This window comes from Taeniopygia guttata, chromosome 2 (genome assembly GCF_048771995.1).
Source record: "Taeniopygia guttata chromosome 2, bTaeGut7.mat, whole genome shotgun sequence".
Lineage (NCBI taxonomy): Eukaryota > Metazoa > Chordata > Aves > Passeriformes > Estrildidae > Taeniopygia > Taeniopygia guttata.
Genome location: NC_133026.1, coordinates 24,709,382 through 24,735,222, shown reverse-complemented (window position 1 = coordinate 24,735,222; position 25,841 = coordinate 24,709,382). Strand labels below are relative to the sequence as shown.

At 41.9% G+C, this 25,841-nt stretch overlaps 1 protein-coding gene and 1 long non-coding RNA gene across 5 annotated transcripts in view; both read right to left on the bottom strand.

The window, feature by feature from the left end:
* Window positions 1-22,770, bottom strand: part of PPP1R9A (protein phosphatase 1 regulatory subunit 9A) — a 129,514-nt gene extending 106,744 nt beyond the window's left edge. For all 4 annotated transcript variants that reach the window (XM_030264681.4, XM_030264684.4, XM_030264686.4 and 1 more), the window contains exon 1: window positions 21,314-22,770. In XM_030264681.4, the coding sequence (XP_030120541.4) occupies window positions 21,314-22,765 (1,452 nt within the window). In that variant the 5' untranslated portion in view covers window positions 22,766-22,770. The remainder of the gene's footprint in view (window positions 1-21,313) is intronic.
* LOC140682610 (uncharacterized) lies at window positions 1,461-2,360 on the bottom strand. Its single transcript, XR_012054508.1, has 2 exons — window positions 2,223-2,360; window positions 1,461-1,556 (listed from the first exon to the last, which is right to left on the bottom strand). It is a non-coding gene; the product is annotated as an uncharacterized lncRNA (long non-coding RNA).
* Window positions 22,771-25,841: the final 3,071 nt, after the last annotated feature.

Below are 25,841 nucleotides of genomic sequence, written 5' to 3'. Positions count from 1 at the left end.
CTTTGTGCCTCTTCATGTTTTTTCAAGTTTTACTTGCAAGCAGTTGGTTTCAAGAGATACCTACTTCAAAATACAGGATAAGGTTAATTCTCTTTGCCAGGTTTCCAAGGACAAATAGAAACAAGTACAACATTTTACTTGAACCTGAAAAAGACCCTCTTAAATTCTGATACTTCTGCAACAGAGATTAACGTTCTTCAATTAAAAAAGGAGAAAGCTTTCTTCAAATTCATTTGCAAGCACTACATATTATTTCACCAGTTCAGAGATTAGATGTGCGGGTGAGCCCGTTTCCAAGGTAACTGGGCCAAGCACGGGGAAGTCATCAGGGTGATAAGGAACTCAAAACATTTAGAAGGTACCACATGGAAATAGAAGAGAACCTGATGAACTGTATCTATTTAGATAAGCCTAAAATGTACTTATTTTGCACAAGTGAAATAGGCTAGATTAGAACAGTGTTTCTAATGTTTGAACTGCAAGTTCATGAACAGTGCCTGAACACCTGATGTGGGAGCAGAGGAGATGGTGCTCCTCCCTGAACACCACAAGCAGGAGCAGATCCAGCTCTTCACTGCCCATGCAGCCCAGGCTGCCTCCCACCCTTCTGCTGCATGGCTGTCAGGTACAGGAAACCAGGGACACGGATCCCAGCAGCAACAGGAAACCTGGACAATGTTTAAAACAACTGAGATGGAAGAAGTATGGGGTTTAGGTCCCCACAGGCTCCCCAGTTCCACTACAAATGCCACTGAAAATACGTAAGAGCAACAAAATTGAACTTAAGAAGCCTGTTAAGGTTTTTTTTTAGGTTTTAGAGCTTTAGGCAATTCCATTTCTAGAAATACAGCTAGTTAACAATGCAGAAAAACTATTTGATTAATGTTTATTATTGTTGTTATTATTATTTCTTTACATGTTGTTTATATTTATTATTATTTCTATTGTTTACATTATGTTTATTGTTACTATATGCAAACCTAATAATCACTAAACACAGTACTTAACTACAGTACTTGACACTTGCAATTTTTTTTATCTGGATGTCATGATTCAGCAAATCTGCAAAAACTAGAAGGCATAAGTGTTTTGGCCATAGAGAAACCCATAATTAAGAGCAAATTAAACCATAACGTAGAGAAATAAAAATAGTTGGCCTTACATAGTACCTTCTAGGTGCTGTTTGCTTTTTCCTCCTACACACATTGCACAACATACATCCATTTATATTATCAATCCACACTGAAATTTGAACTCAAGGCAAAACACAATCAATATACATTTGTAAGCAAGGTTTTTATCTGAGGGCATTCACATATGCACACAAATAGACTGAAAAAAATTATTTTGTATGCAAAACAAGCAAGTTACTCCCAGTCTGCACAGGGAGGAGATGACAATTTCTTCTGCGAAGGTGGAAGTGAGGCTTTATGGAAAATACGCTGAGTTGCTGCTAAGCATCTGCTGTCTCCCAGATGGGACAGAAACTCTTGATGTACAGCCAGAGCCCAAGGACACAACAGAATGGACACACGAGGGACAGTTTGTGTCAAGACCTATGTCGGAATCTGTGGGTATTGGTGATTCCGAGATTGTAGAAAGTCTCTGTCTTTCTGCCCCGTTGCCAAAGAAGAAGCCATAATTCGTCTGTGCTGTTTTCAAGGTTGTTTATTCTTGCTTATCTATAACAAGTTCTGCTGCCCTGCCGCAGGTCTGTCCTGCAGGGCAGCGTGTGGGGCTCTGCCCCTCAGTGGGATGGTACAAACATTATATACAAGAAATTACGTGTACTATATTTACAATAATGTGCCAATATCTATCATCTACGTTGAATAGTGTGTCCCTAGCCTAAACCAATAGAAAAATGCCAACATCACCAAGAACATGGAGGTAAGGAAGAAGAAGGAGGAAGAACAGGTTCAGGCCCACTTTCCTCCATCTTAGAACTCCTGACCCCCCTGTACAAAGTAAAACCCCCCTGTACAGGTGTTAAAACCCCCCTGTACAATACTAAAAAATTTTACCCTCTAATTTGTGACTACTTTTACTATACCATCTAACCCTCTGTGACTGCTTGTTCCACCTTTAAAGTTGGTAATTCATTCCATGGTTCAAACTCAAAATCACAGCTGTTTTCAGCTGCTTGCCAGGGTCTAAAATGCTTCTGACCAAGGCCTGGAACCTCTAAAAATGTCTGAGGGACATTTTGAGTTCCGACAGACCTAGACTGGGTTGTTCATTCCATTTATGTTAAATACATCACTGTGACATATGATATGCAGCGAATTCACTTTTGTTACTCTCTACTGTGGGAAACTCAAAGTTTTCTTTTTCAGTGCTCCAAATAGCATTTCTGAAAGCTTTTGAAAAAATCTGGGAAAGACCAGCTCATAATATCTGAAATACTTTTCAGAGTTCAATCCTATAAGCTGCTTCTCAGCTGGAAACACCATCACATACTGCACAAATCCAGGGGGTTTCTGTAAGAATAGAAACTAAAAAAAGACTTGCACTCAGTGCAGGTAGTCCTAGATCACACAAAGTTCTCATACGCTTCTTGTGCACTAATTTCTTAACTTGCAGCACTAGAAAAAAATTTGATAGAGCAGTAAGGTAACTCCACATAATAGCAAAAATATCTTGCGCAGATTCAAAGACAAAATCTTCCACATTATAACAACACAGAATACACTTTCTTAAGATTTCTACGCAGAGAAAAGAAAAGGCAACACCAACCCTCAAACTTTTAGCTTGACTAGGGAGAATTCACTGCAATGGGGAAGAGTTGGTAATTTGTATAGCTCACTGACAGCAGGATGCTACTGTCCTCTATCTGCCCAAAATTTAGCAAAACAAAGTAAAAAAACTCACATCAAAGCCTATGGAACACAGCAGAACAAAAAAAAATAAACCCCTCTAGGTTGTATCATTCCATAAGGCACTTAAAAGACAGGCAGTCCAAAGAGCTTCATGATGGGATGGAATGATTATGTCAGCTTAACATCTCTCCATCAAGCCTCCCTGCACCCTCAGTCTTAGGTTAACACAGGAAGAGTCACCACATGTGCTGTGTAAACATGCTTAAAACCACCACAGGAAAAAGGAAAGGCCACTATCTGTAAATGACATAAAACAAATACATTGCCACTACAGAAGGACATAAAACTGAACCACCTCCACAATTTAAAAGAAAAATCTCTCATTCTTCAAATATTGTATTCTGAAAACCATCTTACCAGAAACCTGCACTTGCATCCAGTGATATACAGAGAACAGGCATTTATTTAGTTGCATGCAGGACCCTATATACTCAATCGAATCATGAAAAGATTTTGTCTTCAAATGGAAGCTTTCTAAACTACATCCTTGAACTACCATAAATAAAATTCTGGGAAAGCATCAAATAAGTTCACAATCTCTTGTTGTGAGTAGTACATAATTATAAGCAAATTCTATAATCATCCATCAGCAATTAGCATTTGGAGAGGCAGGCTCTGTAAGAAAACTTTACTTGGCTTATTTTATTTAACACATAAAATAAGAAAAAATATATTACTACATTGTAAAGTAAATTAGTCTTTTATAGGTCACCAAACAGCTACAACTAGACTGCTTTTGGTACCAATCTGTTTTATTTAATTTTAATCCAGGTACACCTAATTCATACTGCTGCCTGCAGCAATATATACACATACTCCTCAAGACTGTCCCCTCATCTTAAATCTCTTGTTCCCAGATCATAACTTGATAGCACTATAGCAATGAAAGGAGAACAGATTCTGGGAACTGTAATTTGTTCCCAACTTTTATTGGCCAAGCATATAATTACATCCATGAAAGATCATATTTTCAAGGAAGTATGGAGTCACATTGGACTGCTGCAGGGAAGAAAGTCAGCACTATCATAAAAACACTAGGAACTCAAAGCACGGGTTGAAGCCACTTTCTTTTACTTCCTCTATATTCAGCAGTTTCAGTTCTGCTGAAGATACCATTGCCAACAAGCCTACTCTTGTCAGTCAGTTACATGTAAGGTACAATTCTGTCCACAGTACATTACCTACCTTTTTCTCATTTCTGCAACCTTGCTTCACAGGTAGTAAAGAGCTATGAGAAAGTGGGAGGTGCATTTTGGAGATGTGAAGGACTGCATAGAAGTTCTCTCAAATCACAGTGGTGTAAGAGAGAGCAGCAGTGCAGGCAGGAGGCAAGGGCTCCAGCACAGGGGGCTGCAGATCCAGGCTCCTTCCTCCAATTACACTTGTACTTCATTTACTTGTAAGTATGTGAGCGCAAGTTGTAAAGAGTGAGCAGTATCTTCTTTCTGAACTGCAGATTTGTGACATCCATTCATAAGTATCATAAGACTCCTCAAAAGATTTTTTACAGTTTTTATTTTCCATTAAAAATTGAAGGTCTTAATTCTACTCCTCCCTCTTCCACTAATCCCTGTTGCATAACTCAGCACTATTTCATCTTGCTCTGTTTCTCTCCCTACTATCTGTTGTGCTCATTTATATTCATTATGCAGACAAAGAGACATTCTAGCCATGAAGTGAATACCTCAATAAGGTTCTGACTGTGTCTTCAAGACACAAATAAGAAAGAGTATCCTGGTTAGCCTGGTTCTAAAATTATTCTAGCTTCTTTATTCATTGATGTTTTATTTATCTCTCCCCTCATCCTAGCCCTGGGGGAATGCTCCACACTGAAATTGCTTTAGAGTAGTGGAGGTAAATGTTAGCCTTTTTTACCTCCCAGACACCACGTTCAAAGAGCATAATGGGAGAGACAACGAAAAAAAAAAAAAAAAAAAGCAGGTTTCAACTCATATTGTGGCCGAAGAAAACAGGATGGAGAAGTATCCAGAAGAGGTTTGCAGTTTGAGACAAAAATGTCAGTTACCACTAACTGGGAACTCCAGTTCAGTAAAGTACTTACATTCTTATTAGTTTGTCAAAGAAAACCACAATATTTATGTACAGACTAAATAAAAAAACTGAAGTTGATCACTTAAACTCCCCCACAAAATCCAAAGAGAAATGAGGTTGCGATGGGGTGGTGCTACACAAAGTAAGCACAATCATTGACCAAGACCCTGCCTAGGGTCAAGAAAGAATCTATTGAGTACTACAGTCTCTCTGACTTCTTCCAGCTTAAAGCCCAAGTAAAAGCTGCAAACAGATGCTTTCTTTACTCCAGGCTCAAAGCCTACACCTGCTTTCTGAAGGCAGGTGACTTGCATTTGATCAAAAACCCAATAAAGATCTAACTCTCCTGGTGAAAGCCTATCCAGGAGATGAAGATGACAGTAGTGATTGCCATATAAAAGGCCAAGTGCCTGTAATGCTCATCCACTACATGAGAGTTAAAATTTAATTCCCCTTACATCAAAGGAATTTCTCCTTAAAACTAGCTGCTTCTTATCCTTCATTTTGTCTTTCAGCACATCTCAGATACCAAAGCTGCCTCCTCAGTGCCTAAAGGAAACAGTCTAAACATTAAGCTAGACAGTTGTGTTTGCCTTTGTGTTCCTTCTAGTGCCAGGACCTGCAAAATCATCCAGTACAGCGAGTTCGTTTGGTCCCAGGTTGAACTGAAATGATGGAAGAACACAGTGTAATCTATGGTGCAGTGTTTAGTCAGATGCTCTTCTAGAAAATTATGGAGGTCCAATATGGTTCCTATGCACATCTTCCAAAGATGGTTACCTCTTCTGCCTGATTTTGTATTAATTTGTATGGATCAAAGTTTTTACTAAAATGTTATTACAGATATTCAATACACCTGAGGAATTTCTAGCCTTCATGAGATGATGTACATTGCACTCTAAGATCAGTAAGAAATCTCATTAAGTGCTAGCAAATAGCTAAACATAATATCGATCAGCTTAGAGGTGCGATGTGATCACACAAAGGAGACTCACTGGCTAGTAATTAAACTAAAAAACTGCTTTCAACTGAAGGCACCACAGCCTCTTCCATGAATCTGTGCCATTTGCTACAAAATGCCAGGAAAAACTAGAGGATTTTTTTTTTTTCAGTTTTCCATGCAATATACTGACAATTAGGAATTGTAAGTAATTTCCTTTATTAATAAAACAGCTTTGCATCTCTTTGAATATTAATAGACATTGAAACTATTTCCAGGAAAGCATCAGTTTGTGGTTTCATTAAGAGATCTACCTGAAGCAGACATTTTCTGACACAATTCTTTTAAGCGGATGAAGAGAACATCCCCACCAGTACTTAGTATAATTAGACAGCAGACTACATGTTCAGTGCACTGTTTTAGGCTCCTTGCATAACAGACTATGATTCCCAGGGCTAATTGCTTTGGGAAAACAAAGTCAAAGCACAGAATAAAGGCCCACAATTGTTGATATTATCATAGCTAAAAAATATCCTACAGTCTCACTGCTACATATCCTACAACATGCTAAAAAATATCCTACAGTCTCATAGGTGGCAAGTCCACTGGCAATTCATGCAAGGGTTCAGCCTCACCTTCTAATAATTATAATCATGTTTCCAGTTTTAAAAAAAATTTCCCTAAGTCATCTCAATTTGAGAAGCTTTTTAACAGTCACTCCCTGAAGTTCTGTTTGTTCCAAACTTTCCCATTCTGTTTACTTGCTGTCACACATCCATGAGAAAAGGAAGCACTGTCTGTTTTGCAACTCTCCTAATGCCCACTCTATTCAGAACTGCTGAATGCACCACAAGATTAAAAAAATTAATAGCTGTGCATTTCTTTAGGTCACTGCCATCATCACGTCTATCAAGGTGTCCTGTTACAAATACACACTGATCACTTATTTTGTATTTCAAATGGTGCAGAAAATGACACAGACCTCAGTGATGCTGTAATGATGGTCTCCATTGTCTGCACCATTGTCTGCCATTCTTATGCAGTATAGTTTGTATTCTGTAGTACAGGGGCACTCAGGAATCCTTGCATGCAAACTCAGTGTTCTCAATCAGAGTTGGTGGTGTAATCCCTGGTAATCCCTGGAAACCTGTTACCAGTACTACTAAACTAATTTACTGATCAAATTCCTGACAGCAGCATAGTGAAAGGCTGCACAATGTCTAGGAGTCCCAAAAGTATCTTATTTCTGGTGGTGACACTGATATCTACACCAAATATGCTAATACTGTAAGCAGAACAGTACTTTCAAAATAGGATGTTTCAAATATAATTTCTTGCATGATTGCATTTTTTCACTTCAGAAACGTAATAAAATCTGAGGTCCGAAAGGGGTATGAGAGACAGTCCTCCTTTTCATCTATTGCTAGTGCTTTTTTCAAGTGCTTTTTGGGACAAAAGATAAAATTTTGACCTTTATTTTCAAAGTAATCCTAGCCAGTCATTAAATGACAACTATTATTCATCAAGTCACCAAGTGCTGTTGTATCTTGGAATTCCAGTGCTAATAAAAGACAAAGAATTTCATCTAGTATTTCATTATTATAGTACCACTCTTGTTTAAAAGAGAACAAAAAATACGTAATACCAGAGAGAAGTCATGACATACTTTTAACAAACTTTTGCTACATCCTCCTGGCAGGTTTACTCTGCACTGCAAAAATTCTTGCAGCTAAAGCAAGCCTCACACTCTTGGGAGCATTCTTTGTAATGTAAGAATAAATTACAGAGTTTTTAAGACAAAAATTTATCTTTCAAAACATTCTGATGAATTACCACTACAATATTTTATTAGTCAAGTATCTGCACACACAAATAAGCTTGTTCTTTTAATTCTTATTTTTCTAGGTGTACAAGTGTATCCTCTAAAAAGTGGTGGCAGTAGATTTGCCTATAGGTTGGTCAGATGAAGCAGATGCAGCACATAACACGCACCAGAGAAAACACTTTTTCTCCTCCTAGGTCTCAGCCACAGTTTTAAGGAAAATTGTGACAGAAGATATGGCACATCTAGATTTTGTTGTGTCTCACACAATAAAGAATCAAGCTATCAAAAGCAAAGCCTGAGATCAGAATAATCTGTGGACAGTGCAAGAACCAAAAAATGAATAGTATTCATGAAGCCTTTATATCTATGAAGCTATATATTTCACACATTATTTACTCATTACAAATAATAAAATACAATAAACAAAATCTACATATAATGCTGCAACAAAAACTTGGTGAAGATACCACAGTAAATTCTTGACTTGAATGATGAACATGACCTGAATAGAACAATGAAAAAAATATAAACAAAATTATTTTAAAAGCTTCTTTGTTGTCTTTCTGATTTTTTTAATGCAAGGCAAAATGTCAAGTATGTAATCCTAGAAAACAACTAAACTGAGGATAGAAGGGGAAATTCTGTCCTAGGCCATCACAAACTGCAGCTCTGGATGTGTCCAGAATCAATGGCAGGGGAGGGGGTGGGGGGCCCAGGGGGAAAGGAGGAAAAAGAGAAAAAAACAGAGACTGCATTTTAAAACAAAAAAATCTCATCAATGCTCAGGTAGCATCAGGTAGTCAGGTGAGGTAAAATGGTGAAGTAAGAGTTCAACTGTGTATTTTGGATAATGCTATACTGAAGAACTACTGATGCAGCAGGAAGCAGCTAGCTCTTAAAAAAAGGCCACAAACCTGCCCTGTGGCTTCTTTGAGTTCTAAAGGCTCGAGTGAAGTGCTGCCAAGTACCACTGGCTTATGAAAGCTGGAGCAGGACCCTGCCGAGGCACAGTGCCAGGTACTGACCTGGCCCCGACCCAGCCTGTGCCCCCACCCCATCACCACACAGCTGGGGCATGAGACCACCCCTGCTCGCCCACCACCCCTGCCAAGCCCCCAGGCTGCTCACTGCTGGATTTAGCTTCCAGCAGCACAGCGTTCTCAAGCTAAATCCAGCTTTCTCAAACTCAGAAACTTGGAGCTCTTAATGGAACAGATTAACTACAGTGGTTCTTTGGGGCTTAGAGACACAAGCGACCCTGTGCACTAGGAAGATAAAAATGAATAAATCATACAAAGGCAATGGAGGCCCGCTTTAATAGAACTGCTTTTAAGCCAAAGGAGTAAAAACAATTTATTCTATTTTCTATCTTTTATACTCTTTTTTCAAAGAGTATTCAAAAAACTTCTCACTAATGTCTCTTATGTTTCAGAAATGACTATTGGTCATCTCCAGACATGCACACTCATCTCTCTTCTGGGAGTTGTTACAAGTGCAGCAAAATGCCTCCTTCCTTCACTACTGGAGAGATAAACTAGATACACTAGACAAAAATCAGCAACTTGGTACATTTTACAAAGCGAGTAATTCAAAGATTTCACTTAAAGTGTACAGTTCAGGATGAGATTATTTATTCGTTTAACCACAGCTTTTGAGTATCTGCACTCAACTGGGCATCAGATCACATCCCCATTCCAATCAAGGAATTCCCACTCCAATCAAGGCTTACCCCAGCCATCCAGATCAGTTACTGCTACATGCAAAATGTTGGTGGGCTTTCCGTCTGCTGCAAATGAACATCACTCCTCAACAGTTTTATTTTTGTATAGGCAGTTTTAAATTTTTTCCTTTTCCTCATAAAAATTAAACTCATAATTAAATTAGTTTAAATATTTCCCCAAAATCTTTTGCCTTATTAAATGTTACTTAAAAGGTTAGGTCAATATGCTTATGCGTCCAACAAAATATGTCCAAAAAAACCCCTTAAAAACTTTTCTTAGCAGCTGTGGGCCTAGTTTTTCATTAACAAGAAACATTAAAAGTCTAGTATCAATCCTTAAACTTAACTATCCGTAATTACAAAGTAAGAATTTAAGCTTTATGCAATGAACTCTTACTAAAATACTCATAGATTTAAACAACATTAACTGTAACAATCAAACATATTGAAAGTCCTCCACCACCTTTGGATTTGCAAAACCATGCAGTCTTAAAACCTGATCAATAATACAAGAAGTCACTTTGTACATTTTACAAATAATAAAATCAAGATCATTTACCTGGGATGCAATTTAGCTGCTTCCTTTACCAAAATTCACTATTTTGTTTCTAGTGAAATTCACTATTTTGTTTTTGTTTTAGATTAGAGAAAATAGTTTTTTTCTGATCTAAATGAAGCAGCATGATGGCTCAAACTGTCAGGGATCTACCAAGGTCATCTGGTCCAACCCCCCAGCTCAAGCACAGCACTCCTTGCCCAGGACCATGTCCAGACAGCTTTTGAGTATCTCCAAAGACGGAGTATCCACAGCCTCTCTAGTAATCTGTGTCAGTGCTCAGTCACCCTCACAAGGAAAGAGTTTCCTGATGTTCACAGGGTGCTCACCCTGTCACTGGGCATTACTGGCTCTGTTTTCCTTGCACTCTCCCTTCAAGTATTTATATACATTAATAAGACCATCATTGAGCCTCCACTTCTCCAGGCTCAGCAGTCCCAGTTCTCTCAGCCTTTCCTCACAGGAGAGATGCTCCAGACCTGTAATCATCTTAATGGGCCTTCACTGGACTTTCTCCAGTCTCCTGGGCTGGGGAACCAAGATAGGGCCCAGAACTCCACATGTGGCCTCAGTGGTACTGAGGAGCGATCACCTCCCTTGACCTGATGGCAGCACTCCTGCTAACACAGCCCAGAACACAATCAGCCTTCCTTGTTACATGAGCACATGGCTGACTCACTTTCCACTTGATGCTGTCCAGCACCCCAGAGCCTCTTCTGCAAAGCTGAAGAGGATCCACCCTCTGGAATGCCTCCAAGAATATAATGATGCATGGGGCCAGGCACAAGGACTTTGCACCTCTCTGTTGAACTTTATGAGGTTTGTGGCTTCCCACCTCTCTGTTCAGCTGGTTTCCAACCTACCTCACTGTCTGCTCATCTAACCCATATTTAACTTCTCTGTGAATATTTATGTCAAATGCCTGACTGAAGTGAATCTGCACAACAGCCACTGCTCTTCCATCACCTATTAAGCCAGGATAAGAGGTTGATTAGGCACAACTTCCCCTTTTTAATGGTAAAGACTTACTGGTAATGACTGCATCATGCATTGCAGTAAACCACAGTAAGTCTCAGCAGTTATTTTGGATCTATGGCTGTTAAGCTTGGAGAATTTTTCACTGGCCATGCACAAAGAAAGAGAGAAAAGAAAAAAAAAGGAAGAAAAAAAGAGTCTCTCTCTTTAATGGTATTTCCCTCCTCCCCAAGTCAAATATTAACATGAAAGGCATGTGCAAAGCATCAAGCATTTTTTAGTCAACCTACAAAATTAAGAAAGATAGAAGTGAGCAACTACTTCAGAGGAAAATGGCTGGGCAAAGGGGAATAAAGAGCTATATGGTCTGGTAGTCTCTTCCTATCAAATGTCATACTGAAACATTCTCATTTGTGTTAGTGCACTTTTCCACACTGCTAAATTACCAGCTTTTTTCAAGAGTAATCTAAACCTCTGGATTAATGTGCTTTCTCTGGTTTGCCCTTGCAAAAAAATACAACACTAACATATTTTGAATATTCTATTTAAATGGTCCATGCACAATGAAATCTACTGGCAATCACTCAAGCTAAGACTAACGAGAAAGCATCTTTGGGCTTTTAAGAAGGCAGAATGAACAGGTATGTCAGATTCTACACATCTAAGGAATCTAGAGTATGTCAGAACCTAAATATATCACCATCCATCTTAAACATGACTGCAGGCTTATAAAGATGTAAAGACGATTACATTACAAGCTAGATAAAAGAAGTCCTAATGCTTTATCATAAAGGCCATGAATGAGATGGATTAGAGAGGAGTTTGATAACATGACTTTTAAAAGCTTCTATAGTTTATTGCTTTCAAACAACTAATGCGAAATACGGTAATTTTATCAAATGGAAGTCCCTAGGCCTACATGCAGCATAGACTGAACACTGGAAGATACCTCTTCAATGTGAACCAGCATCTTGAGATTCCTTTGAGATTATTCACTGAATATTAAGGCAGATGGAAACTGCAGAGTAGAACATCAGAAGCTGCAGATGTGCATAGACTAAGAAGCGCAGCTTTATGTGTAACAGCACAAGGCAAACAGGTCTTGGAGATAAATTCTGCATTTGCACCTTCCACTTACTTTAGCATATGGAATTCTCTGAATGATCTGATGGGTCTCTTGAATCAACTCTTACAAGCAACTCAAGTAAAATTAGCTTCTCCCAATAGAACACTTTCTATATAAAAAAGACACCACAGAATAACATCAATTTTTTTGTACCATTTAATTACAGGAATGTTTGGTACTCTTTTTAATAGATTATTTTTGGTCTTCAAGGTCAACAGAGCTAAAGATAATTGCAACACTTCAAAAAATTAACAGACACTACTACACAACACAGTAGTCTATCAGGAATGTAGGAAGAGTGCCTTCTACTAAAATTCATTCATCATAGCTGGAAAACATTCCGTTCCATCTTAAAAGTGAAATGCTGCCACTTAGTTTTCAGGTGCCTTTTCTTTTGAATACAGAAATGCAATAATGGTCCTTTTCAGGCCTTGTGCATCACTCAATGAGCAAGACAAGTTTCTTAAGGCCCCTGTTTTAGGATAGAATTAACCAAGAAAAAGACACATAAGAGCATCAAGTTGCTACAGCTCTTCCTGCAAAGCCACATGCCTTAAGCAAAATCCATCAGACACGGTCCAGATGAAGTCTCCTTTGCAAGTTATAAAATGACACCCATAATTCCCTACTGTTTCCAAAATATTTTGCTTCATGTTATCTTTGAATGCCATTTGCCTTCCTCACAGCTGCATCACATCACAGGTTGCTGCTGTCATTCTGCAGGAGCAAGTCAGAGTGGCTTTCTCCTTAGCTGTCATCCCCTACAAATGAGCCAGCAGTTTACTGTGAAAGTTCTCAGCTCATAAACCCATCCCCACCACTCACGTCCTTGCAGTCACCCATATTTTGCTGTAATCCTATGCAATGATATGGCTTCCCCACTTTCCATCAAAACCAAGTGTCATTAGTGTGCTCCAACTTCCTGAGACAGAACTGCTGAAATTTTTAACAAGAGCTTTTATCTTATCAAAGGCAGATCCTAATTTAGTCTGGCATATACCACTTCTGATAAATCCATTTACATGTATTCCATTTGCCTCTCTGCCTTTGATTCTTTTAAAAGTGTTCTCCATTGCTTTGCTATGGGGAAAAAAAAATTAGTAATTTTCAAGCAGCCAGAACCATCTTATTTCTACTTTCTGAAAAACCACTATTACATTTGCTCTTCTGCAGTTAAATACCATTTCTACTTTGATAGTGCTCTTTTAGTTTTGAAATATATGCTACAAGATTTTCTAAAACACAGCTTCTTTGACCCAGCCCCATACAAACCTGAGCACTAGGAACCTGTACGTTCCTTCTTCATTTCACTATATGAATTTCCACAATAAATTGGGGGAGATAACTCTGATCATAACTTCATATCCGCTGCATAACATTCACCTTCTTTCTTGTTGAATTTTAATGGATTAACAGCTTTTTACTACTTGGAGTATTTTCCTTTACAATGTCAAACTCAGCTTGACTTCTGGCAACTTCTTAGTCACATTGAAGACTTTTGAACTCTTATGACATTCTTCATTTTTTCAACAACCACTTTGCCATTCCTTCCAAGTTCTTGGCTAACTTACAATCTCTTTGGCAGACTTTTCTTCTGATTAGGTCTGCAATCATTCTGCTTGTATAGTCTGCTTTTTCTTAGGATGAAAATCCTACGCACTTTTTCTAATTCTGAATCAAAGAGTTCCCTTTGCTCTTTGGTTCAGCTAATTTCAAACCATTTCTCTACAGTTTCTCAGTCTGCATTTTTGAAATTCAAAACCTTTAATTGGAAACCCCTTTCCACTTAAACCACATAAACCTCTGTTGCAAATGATTTAATCCAAATTCTGTTTCTACACACAGTCCTTCTAGAACGCCCTCAATACTTATGAAACCCAGGTTTTAGGCCACATTATTTGCTTTTAGTTCAAGAGCTACGTGTGTGAGCACTGCACCCAGGAATTGCTGATCCCTAGAATTAGTAGTGAAATTATGACTTTTACATAAGAGTTAAAGACTCCACAGCATATTGTAACAGGGAAATAACTTTATTTCATTTACTGTAGTCCAATAATTCCATATATTCTTAATAAAAGAAAACCCGTTTATATCTGAAATTGTGTGCAAAGCACTCATTGAAGAAGGCATAAAATTCCACAGCAATAATGAGGTATCCTTGTTCACTGCAGTGACTTAATCAAAAAAGTAACTTCTGAAATGCTTTATCCACTGTTTGTTATCTGAGTGCATCCAGTCTCTGAATCCTTAATATTTACTTCTCATTCCTTTCCTTGACAAATACATATAAAAGGTTCTGCCTTTCATAAAAAGATCTTCCCTCAAAGCATATTACTGGAGCAAAGAACCTGGTTTTTACACTGTTGTTTTTTATGACTAATCCAAGTTAGCACGACAATCCCTGCAGTACAGCACATTTTAATATTAAAGTCAGTAGAATTCCCCATACTTGACAATACCTGGAAAAAAGCCTAAGTTCATTTTATGCAGCAAACAGACATGTTCCAAGCTACCCAGCCAATAGCTCTGTACATGAAACTACTTGACACATTGAGATGAATGACATTAATTACCAGCTTGCTTCCCATTTTATGAAATTTGAATGTGAGCATAAAAGTTGGGTGGTATATTCAACACTACAGGAGTCAGAGACTAATCCTACCTAATATTTAGTTTCATGCTTTAGCCAAAACTATCATCCACTCCTAACGCTGTAAACAAAAGATTAACTGCGGCATCCCACCCTTATGGGGAAGGGAGCGCCCAAGTCTCAGAGATACTTGTGGTCAAAAGGAACAACAAATGTCAGAAGGTCCGCAAGAGCTTACAAAATTTTATTAGTAAATTATGTCCACCCTGGAGATACATTTCTCACTTTCAATGCCAATTAGTTATCATGGGCAGTCTGATCTTCTAGACCCTTCTGGAAAGGGCTGCAGGGCTTTACCAGTCTTTGCTGGTCTTTATGATCACCAAATGATGACCAGTCTTCATGACTGGGTTGGCCTTTGGTCAACATTGCAGGCCCAATTCTCAACCCCATTCCAGCAGTTGTGCTGCACGGTGTTGTGCTTATCTCCAGGATCCCAAACCAGAACATTAGTCTCAGCAAAGTGCTGCCCTTCCTCTGTATGGCCCCTTCTTCAGAAACATTCTTTTCTTTCTCACAGAATGTTATTACCAACAATCCTTGGTTGACTCCACAGCTGTTCAGCTGTCAGTGTTTGAGGATACATATTAGTTCCCTTATCTTCTAGGCTTCTACATAAACACAAGAGCTGCAGTAGTGAACCAAATTTAAGGAAAACAAAATATTATTTCAGTGATTTCAGAAAGAACTATGCATGGGTTTTTTATCTCTAAGATTTCATAATTAACCCATTCAAAAAGTGTATTAATTTCTCAGATTCTGTAATCATTTCAAATCTAACAAAGCCTCAGGATCTTTCTGCAACTCCTGTCTTCCATACTGGCCTTAAACAACAAGTGTCCTACATCCACTGTGACTATTTTATTTATAGAATCACAGGTTCACTGGGGGTGGAAAATGTGGAAATCATTGAAATCCAACTCAGTATTCATTTAAATAAAGCACACACAGAAGTGACAAATTTGGACTGTACAGTGCCTGTGGATGGGCAACCTCCTCTTATGATTCCTGTAAACCAAAATAGCTCATCAACATTTTAACAACAGATAAATACAATACTGAGCACTGCATTAGACAAAGAAATATTTCTTTTTTACACTAAGACTTGAAAGTGCTTTCAGCATACTTTATTATGATGGCTATTATGTAAAGAATAATGATATTTTAGGTTAAGTATTTCCAATGTAATTAGTGCCAGATTGTTTCAGATTCTTTATCCGCCACTATTCACATTCCTGAACACATTTTGTTGGGGCAACCCCTAGTATCAACATAAGCTGGGGGAATGAAGAGACCAGGAGCAGCCCTGCCAAGGACTTTAGGGTGATGGTGGATGAGAGGCTGGACATGACCCAGCCAAGTGCACTCACAGCCCAGAGAGCCAAACGTTTTTGGGCTGCATCCAAGCAGCGTGGGCAGCAGGGCAGGTGAGGGCATTCTGCCCCTCTGCTCTCCTCTGGTGAGGGAGACCGTACCCGGAACACAGCACCCAGCTCTGGGGTCCCCAGTTCAGGAAGGACATGGACATGTTGAGCAAATCCAGAGCAGGGCCACTAAGTTGATTAGAGTGACGGAGCACCTTTCCTATGAGGAAAGGCAGAGATAATTGGAATTGCTCAGCCTGGAAAAGGGAAGGTTTAGGGGTGACCAAATTGCAGCCTTTCAGTAGCTTTTCTACAAGAAAGATGGACATTTTACAAGGGCTTGTAATGCCAGGACAAGGGGTAATAGCACCAAACTGAAAGAGGGTAAGTTTAAATCATGTATTAGGAAAATATTCTTTACTGTGAGGGTACTGAGACACTGAAACATGTTGCCCAGAGAAGCTGCAGATACCCCAACCCTGGAAATGTTCAAGGCCAGATTGAATGGAACTGAGTAACCTGGTCTAGAGGAAAGAGTCCCGGCCCATGGCAAGGGGGTTAGAACTAAATGATCTTTCATGTCCCCTCAGAAATGAGGAATACCTGAAAGAAAGACTCATTCCTTGAAATTATTTTTATAAGAAGTTTGTAAAAAAATTTCAAAGCAACTATTAAATACAAATTTCATTTATGTTCCACACTAAACTATAACCACAGCACTTGTAAATTTTCTTCAAAGGCAAGAGAGAGCAAGTACAAGTTCCAGTTCTGGAAGACCATTTGAAAAAGACATGATCTGGAAAACTGAAATATTGTGGGTGTAAAATTCAGTCATGCTGCTGGACAAAAGAGAGGAAGCACAACAGGAGGCATGGGCACTAGTGATTACATTCTCTTCATATGGAATTAGCTGAAGGATGGAAGAGCCATTTGCTATATATATTCTTTCATGTTACCCTCTCTCCCACCTACCCCCAAAATTCAAGAGAGGTCTGCAGAGATGTCCCTTCACCACTGCAGCATAGAAGCTTTAGACAATGCTAAAAACAGCAGCAGCAGCTTGGGCCAAACCTCCTTGCAGCACCACAAGTGCCCTGCTGTCTGCCATACGGTTTGATCAGATAATACCCAACCCCTTGGCTGGTAGGACAGAGTCAGTGGAGCAGAAGGTTGCAAAAGGAAGCTCGGCAGGAGACACAAATGGCTGTTAACAGCTTTAAATGGTTGAACGTGTACTTGGTGCCAGAAATTGGGCACTAACTGAAGATGCAGCTATTAGCTATCAGGGCAGCAGAAACTATGGACTTGGAAAGGGAAAGGGTGAACATTGCTCTTCATCCGAATTCTACCCAGGCTGGAGGAAGCACAGCTCAAAAAACTACTTATGATTTGGACAATCAATACATTTCCATTTGCTAGGGTGTGGAAAGCCACGAGCTAATGAATTCTGCATCACAGGCAAACCTTGCCCAATTAGCCAGCAGTGTCTGGGAAGCAGTACATGACGCAACCCTCAGGAAACCCTGCAAAACGCAATGAAAGACCAATAAATCAGTGAGTGCTGGGTTGGCAGGGGGAGGGGAGGTGGGGTGGGGGGTGTTGTTTTGTTTCTTTGGTAGCAAAGTATCCCTGGAAAAACCAGAGTATGTTTTTCCTTATCTCATTTATTTAACTTTTTCACCTCGTACACTTGCCCTGGAGAAGTTCAGTTCTATCCCTGAGCACAGAGTACCTCAACACAAGAGGCCAGTGCTGATAAAGGCCTCTATATCACTACATAAACAGTTATATGAACAGCTACAGAAATGTTCACATCCCTTGTTCAGCAACACACTCCTGTCCACAGCCACTCTTGGGCCCTTTTGTACTCCTGTTTATTAACAGCACCAAGCTGATTTAAACTCCCACAGACACACATAGCTGCTCATGTCAGCAATACAACACTCCAAATACCTAGAAACTCTCCAAGCCTACAGTGGCCCCTGGAAAGTCACCTACTCCTAAAGGGATTTTCAACAGAGATGAAATCAGCAAATATGTCCCATAATGCTAGAGCAGAGCAAATGGCCCATGGAGCATGGGATCTGTGATAGCAAAATTACAGACTGTAACACAGTAGAATGTCCTGCATGCATTGACTTGAGTCTTCCCTCTTGATAGTGAGTTTCTCAATAAATGAGTCTTTTTCCTGCTTGGGACACAAGCAGATTTCAGTATTTATCATTTTGGTAAGATTTTATTCATTTATCCTTCTGCCTATACTTCACTGCTTCTCACAGTCCTCAGCATTTCCCTTAAAATGACAAAAAAGTCTCTTACATGTCTGCCTGAAGAAGTCACATAGAAAAATAGTCCAAAGATGTTTACCTAAACCTGTTGAGATCTTCAAGTAACAACTTTACGGCAATAACTACCCACTGATTCCACAGTTCACACATTCGAATGCCAACTTTGTTAATTATTTCAGATTTCTCCTGTAGGAGGAGAGTGAAGGTACAATACTGAAATCAATGCTAAACATCCAGAGTTTGGGTAGGACTTTGCACACCACTACCTAGCAAAATAGTCAAGTACAAATTGCATCACTTTCATAAAGACAAATCAGTTTCCAACGGCTCAGAAAATACTTCTGTATTTCTTTGTATTTTGCTCTCTTGCAATCACGCCGTGCATCAGATGATGTTCAGCTAAGTCTTAATAAAACCAGTCATGCCCACTAACACAAAAAATCGTATAGAACAGAAAAATCCCTAAACAGTTGCTGCCTATCCAGGCAGATGCAAGATCCCTGTGTAACAGATGGGGCACAGGGAGTGACTGGGTAAGTTCATCGGCTGGCACTGTGTGAGGGGACAGAACACAAGTCCCTCTTGCCGCCTGCGCTGCTCCCTGAGAGCTGTGCTGCACAGAAACCTCCTGCCAGAGCCGTTCCAGCCTCCCAGCAGCGTGTCCCACGGGCAGCCTGTCGGAGGAGTGCGGAGCCCAGAGCCTCGGGAGCCACAGGGACCCTCCAGGGCCTTCTCCAGCTGCCCCTCCTGGGTCCCTGCCCGCGGCGGAGGGCCGGGCAGTGACCGATGGCCCTGGCAGCCTGCCCTGGCTCACACAGCTTCACAGAGAGGGCAGAGGCAGCTTTTAATTCTCCACAACTCCTGCTGCAGTTCCTCCTGCTGGAGCCAGCCTTTCACATGGTCTCACTTCTGCTTTCCCACATGACTAACAGATGCACTGAAGGCACCCAGGACAAAAAGCAGGGGTTCTCCCAAACCTCCCAAACCCTCCTACAACGTCCTCTCCCAGCACAGCTTTTATTTTTTCTTTTTCTTCCTAGCTACAATAAAGATGCCAGAATAATTAAAGCATTTATTCTTTTACTTTGGATAAGCTTTTTAAGAGTGCTTTATGCTTAAACCCATGACAAATGTGCTCTTTTAATTAATTACAAAAATTACTTTCAGATCATTTTCCTGATGGACTATTATTATTACTGTACAATATGTAATCTGAAATGAACATAGCATGAAAAACTTGAAAAGAAAAAAATACAAATAATTGAGAAAATACTCTTAGAGCACTTGGCATGACAGCATGATTCAAACAGCAATACACTGAAGTAAAAATGTCACTATTAGCTCTTTCAGAAACAGCAAAAAAGTATGACCATCTCAAGAATAAAATCAGTGGAGTCACCTTCTGGATTTTCATCTGTTAGAACCATCATAACAATCTTCTTTCAGAAGAGAGAACATCATCTTGCCTATTAGTACATCTTGTCTATTAGCTTGAGCTGGAAAGCAGCTCAAGGAGGGGACAACTTCCTTTGTAATCAAGGTTTTCCCCACTTCACCTCCCCCCAGGAATTCAAGAAAACCAGGTGCTTTAATTATAAGAACAATCAAGAGGGAACAAAAATACTTAGAATTTTTGGTTCATAATGCAAGCCTGAATAGAACACTAACAAACTAAAATTGTAAGAAAAATCCATTATCTTGTCTTTCTTTCAGTGTAAAAATCCTCTTTTCAAAGCATGAAGTAAGACAGTTCTTTTCACTCCACTCCATGATAAACAGATATGAAAATCTGGTTGCTTTATTCAGATTAAAATTTCATATTAAAATACACAACCCACCCTACTTTAAACCACAGGCAGTGTGAATGCAGATTTTGGAAACCACATTACTTTAACACTGCCACTTCTGTTCATTGACTTAGTAATTTTCATTGCTAAAATCACACAAGGAAAACAGTCAACTTCAATTACACATTTTAATTTTAATATACTTACATTTCAAGTATTCTATGACATATTTTTGTTTCAATAAGCCATTTCTGCAACAATTGCTATGGTTTTGAATTGTCCATTATAGATATGTGGCATCTCCAGCCAGGGTCAAATCATCACACACATGTACTAAAATCATCTTGGAAGTAAAATACTTTTATATTTAACCCTGAGACTCAGCAGTGCAAAGCTGGTTCAACAACACTTAACAAGCCATTAACTAGTTATTCCTTCTTGAGCTGAAATGTACTGGAAACAACATTCTTAGTGGTAATATCAAGGTACTTAAAAACAAACCAAAACAGCTCTGCAAAAAGCACACCCTTCACTAGGTATTTCAGTAAATTGATTTCATCCTTCTGTAGCACTAAGATATACTCACTCTCTCTATATATAAATGCTTTAAAATTTTAAATAAGTGCTACTACAACAGATGATACTGATTGAGATGTGGAATATTAACAGTCCTCTACTACAAGATCACACTGTACTTCAAGACACAGTTTAAATATAGGTACTTTAAGAATCTGCTGAGAGCTGAGGAAAAGCCTTTCAATCTCAACAAGCTGTGATTTCATATGAAATCAAACAAGCAGCACAGAAGTCACCAAATACCCACACTGACATTTCACAATGTGGTTACAGTGCAGTCATAGAAGTCAAAATATGCATGGCAAAATTCTTGAGCTTCACAAGCCCAGCTGTTATGCTCAAATTCTGCTGGTTTAGTCAGCCATCAGAAAATCTAGGAAATGACACAAGCTCATCAGAGCTCAGCTGCCTTACTTCACTTAAGATTATGTTCACTGACTGCAATAAAGACATGTATCAAGAGATCCTCTGAAATCTTTTTGGAGGCAAGATCAAATGTCAAAATCTCCTTCAAATAAAGCTGCATTTGAAAACAAACCAAACTGTAAAAAAAAAAGGAACATAAGAAACCTTACCTTAATTGGAGCCCGGCTAAACTGTATTTTTCTGTTGGCTGGGATTTCATCTTCATCTGGCAGCCCATTAATTTCAGAATATTCCATATCGGGTTCATAACAGTTATTTTCATCGCTGTCATCCAGATCATCCTGTTCTGTACCTGTCTCTCCCCAGTCAGAATTATACCTGGATCGTACCCGATACACATTGTAGTCAGAATGCATGTACACATGTGAACTCTGAAAATTATTCACATCTTCATGCCCATCTTTTTCACTTTCCTCATCATAATGAGACTCAGAAGCATCTGTGGCAAAATCACCACCTGAAGCTACATTTCTTGTTAACTCTGCAGCGTCAGGCCGATCAAAGACACCTTCTGTATGTTTTGACTGCTCCTTCTGTTGCACCAAAATTCCCGTCTCTGTTTTTGACTTACTCCTAGCACAGCTGTCCATAGATCTTTCACTGTCAAACGCACCAACCAAATCCTGTTGACCTGTTGCAGAACTCTCAACAGAATCAGCACTTGCCTCTGTGGTCTTTTTTATTTCTTCAGTTGTTTTTGATGCTGCCGAAGTGCCTGTGGACACCTTCTGTCTTGGTGTTGAAGGCGTGTTAGTCTGCTCAGAGTTCTCAACAGACATCACACTCGTGCTCTGTTTGGCTGGGGGAGACCACGTGCTGGCCTCTTTCAAAGGGCTGAAACCCTCAAGGTTTGCAACTGGGGAGGAGATATTTGTGACAGTAGAGGAGAGGTTTAGTGGATAGTGACCAGTTACAGAGTACTCTTCGTTGTTTTCCGACTTTTCTGCGATGACATTGTGTGAGTCAGTGTTTTCAAAAACTGCGCTGAGCTGACTCACAGTTGGAGAGACAGTCTCTGTCCTTGGGCTAAGACTGTCCAGTGAATCAGTGCTGCCTCTGTGAGACTTGGAGCTGCACCACTCATCTGGAAGTTCATTAGAAATTATTTTCTCTTTCTTTGGAGAATAGCGATTTGAATGTCCCATTTCATGAGCATTTCGCTCAAACATCTTCCGGGTTTCAGTAAACTTGGAATAGGACGGACCATCATGGATAGTGTCAAATCTACTTATCCTTTCAGAGACGGACGATTCCAACTTTACGATTGAACCATCTGCTTTTTCTACAAATTCTTTGGGCCTAATTCGTCTTTGAGGTGATGGAGGGCCACGCTTTCCCCTGGTTTTAGGGGCAACTCCAGCACTTTCAGTGGGCTCCATGCCCATCTGCATAAATAAGTTCTTGATCCTATTGACATTTGAGCCATATTTCCTTCCCCTGCTCTGGGAGACCTCTCCTTCCTCTTTTGCTTTTTGGTCTCCATCTGATTTCGGTTTGTCAAAGGTGCTTTTCAGCGCCTGGAACTCAGTTCTGTAAGCATTTCTGTGAGGAGAGGCACTTCGGAGGGTGGATCTTTCTCCTGAAGACTCTGTTTTCATCATGTTTACTTCAGGAGTGTGAAACCTGCTTGCATAGTTTCTGCGGTACCGCTCTCAGTAGTTTGCCACAGCAGAGATTCCGCTTTAGGAGCGTTTTTCCTCAAGGGCCACTGCCCTTCAGCAGGACCATACTTGATAGATCTGGAGGCAAATGTCTTAATGCACACGGTCAATTCTGACAAAGCAGCACGACTAAGGACTCCCAAGAACAAGGGCTGATTTAACCTGCAATAATAGATAGGAGGTTTTCTGAAACTATGTCAGGTACTTTAAGTCTGTCACAATTTCCATTTACCATTTTCTGACATGTTTACAAAAAAAACAGCAAAAAAAAAATACAAATCAACACTGCACAGACATGTGAAAACTTGCCATTACAAACTTTTGCAAATTGACTGTTGCATAATTTACAATCTATAACATAGTGAAAGAACAAATAATCATAGCTTTCCATTCACAAGTATAGTATCATAGCACAAATATGCATGCAAAGGAAAGGCAATGTGACATGAAATACGAGGCACTGCAAGACAATCCTTGCTCTCTCAGAGAAACATAATGGTAGAAATGCGATCAAAGATAATACACTTAGAAAGGCAAATTAAACATCAGCTCGAGGGAATAAAAAAACTGCGCCCAAAGTTAACATCTTCAGCTGACAGGGTAAATGAAGTGAAATCCCGTTAGCGAAAGCTGCCCCTTGTCAGGGGCAGAGGTTTTACCATCCGTAAGACCCTGGAGGTACCAACGAGGAGACGCAGAAACGGAGCCAGGCGCTGGACCGTCCGCACGCCCCAGCCCCAGGGGCTCATGCCCGGCCCCCGCAGCCCAGAGAAGGGCACCTGGGGGGTCTTCCGAGCCAACCCCCTCTCCTTTCCCCTCCGTTCCTGCTCCCCTGCGCTCGCCCTGCCGCGCCGCCGCCGCCGAGGCGGGGACGCCTCACTCTGGCCGCTGCACACACGGTGCCGGTGCCGGGAGCCCGCGGCCGCCGCGCCGACAGCGACGCGCCCGTCCCCGCGCACCTCCCGCCGATCGCCACGGGCGACTGGAAAGGCCACACGGCAGAGTCCCCCGAGACCCCGAGGGCGAGCCGTGCAGCCCTCGCAGAAGGCAATAAACCCGAGAGGGCACCGCCGGAGCCCCCGCACCGGCTCCTCCGCGAGCGGCCGTGCTGCCCCGGCGGGCTGCAGCCGCGGGACTCGGGCGGCAGCATCTCGCGGAGGGGCAGCGCCCGGGCACGCACCCGCCGCCCCCGCGAAACAAAAGCCCGGTGCCATCGCTGCTCCCCGCGGAGCCCGGCGCCTCTGCCGCCGAGCGCGCACGCTGCCTTACCCGGCCGACAGCCGCGACGGACTCCCCCGGCCGCCCGATTCAGCGCTGCCCCCGCGCCTCCTCTGCGCACCGCGGCCGCTGCCGCCGCCCGCCTGACAGGAGGCAGCAGCCGCCGCGTCGCCTCAACGCCATTGCAGGCAGCGGCGGCGGCGGCGGCGAGGGCACGGACACGGCTCCGCGCGCACACCCGCGGCGGCGGCGCGGGGGAGGATGAGGCGCCGTGGCCGCCGCGGCCGCGCTCCCGCCCGCCGCCCGCCCCTCCGCCGCCGCGCCCCCGCCGCGCCCCGCCGCGGGACGCGCCGCGAGCCGCCGCCGCCGCCCGCCGCGGGGCCGCCCGCCGCCGCCGCCGCCCGCGGTGACAGGTGCCTCACCTCCTCGGCGAGCCGCAGTGGTTCGCTCCGCCGGCGGGGCGGGGGAGGCGGCTAGCCCGCTGCAGTCCGGCCCCGGGCGGTGACTGCCGAGAGGTGGAGGACGGGCCCGGCCGCGGCCACGCCGCCAGCGCCGAGTCCCGCTGGCTGGCCCCGGTGCGGTGTATCCCCTTCTTGCCTCTCCTAGAGCGCTCCTTTCCAGGCTGACCCCGCGGACCGGGCCCGCCCGGCGCCCGCCCGGCTCGGAGGAGGCAGCGTGCCCGCCCCCGCGCGGGAGGGGCAGGGTCCCGGGAACGCTCCCGCTCCTGCCCGCGGCCGGAAACCCGGGGGGCGCGGGTGGCAGCGGGCGCACGGAGAGCGCCCCGCAGATCAGGAACCAGCGTGTTCCTTCCCTCGCTGTCGATCCGCTCAGCCAGGCTGCCCGGGCGAGGAACATGCTCGTGACAAACCGGCAAACCGCTCGCGGCTCCGTGGGCATGGTTTGTTCTGGCAGCTGCTGGCAGGGACCGAGGATCACCCTTGGAGCACAAGCACAACCACAAAGCCTTTGTTGTTTGTTAGCTAGGCGAGTTCACCACAAAAATGTTTTGGCTTTATAAAAGTAATAAGAAAATTTAATTGCAGAACATGAAATCTCTAGATAATTTGTAAAATGGGCAATCCGGGAAGGAAATGACTGTTAATCACATAGCAACTCCTAAGCAAAGTTCGTTGAACTAACTACATAAATATCTAGAAAATGGCCTGGGGATGTACAATGCAAAGTCGGAAAACTAATTATTATGTATACAGAAGCAAGACAATGGTGATTTGAAATTTAAAAAAATGAGGTATATAAATCCACAAAATTCATTACTTTTAATGAGACTGAAGCATCGGTACTATATACCATTGAAGCATTCACAGGTGTCAATCTCTAGCTAATTTGTACCAAGGGGATGCAGTACATAACTGTTTGCCTCAATAAAGTTTAAATAACCAGCATGAATATTGACAGTCAAACAAGAAAACTTAGATTGAAAACCATAATTTTGATAAATACATACCCCTCTACCCCTCAGGGGTATGTATTTATCAACAGAAGCAAGGGCGTTTCAGAATTTTCCCCACTGCTGGCAGTACCCTGTCCGGGCACACTGCGTGGCCCCGGCTCAGGCTCCTGGAGCCTCGGGAGGAAGTGGGGGATTCTGGACACCCTGCGGGCTGCTGAGCAAGGCCATGCCAAAGCACCCAACACAGCAGGGAGAAAAGGAGAGCAGATGAAATATGTAATGAACCAAGATATAGGCAGCCCCTGAGCTTCCAAAGCAGTCACAAAAAGCTCCCCTTCCAAGACAGTGTTCCAAAAGGAATTACTTTTTCACAGTTGCTTGCAATAA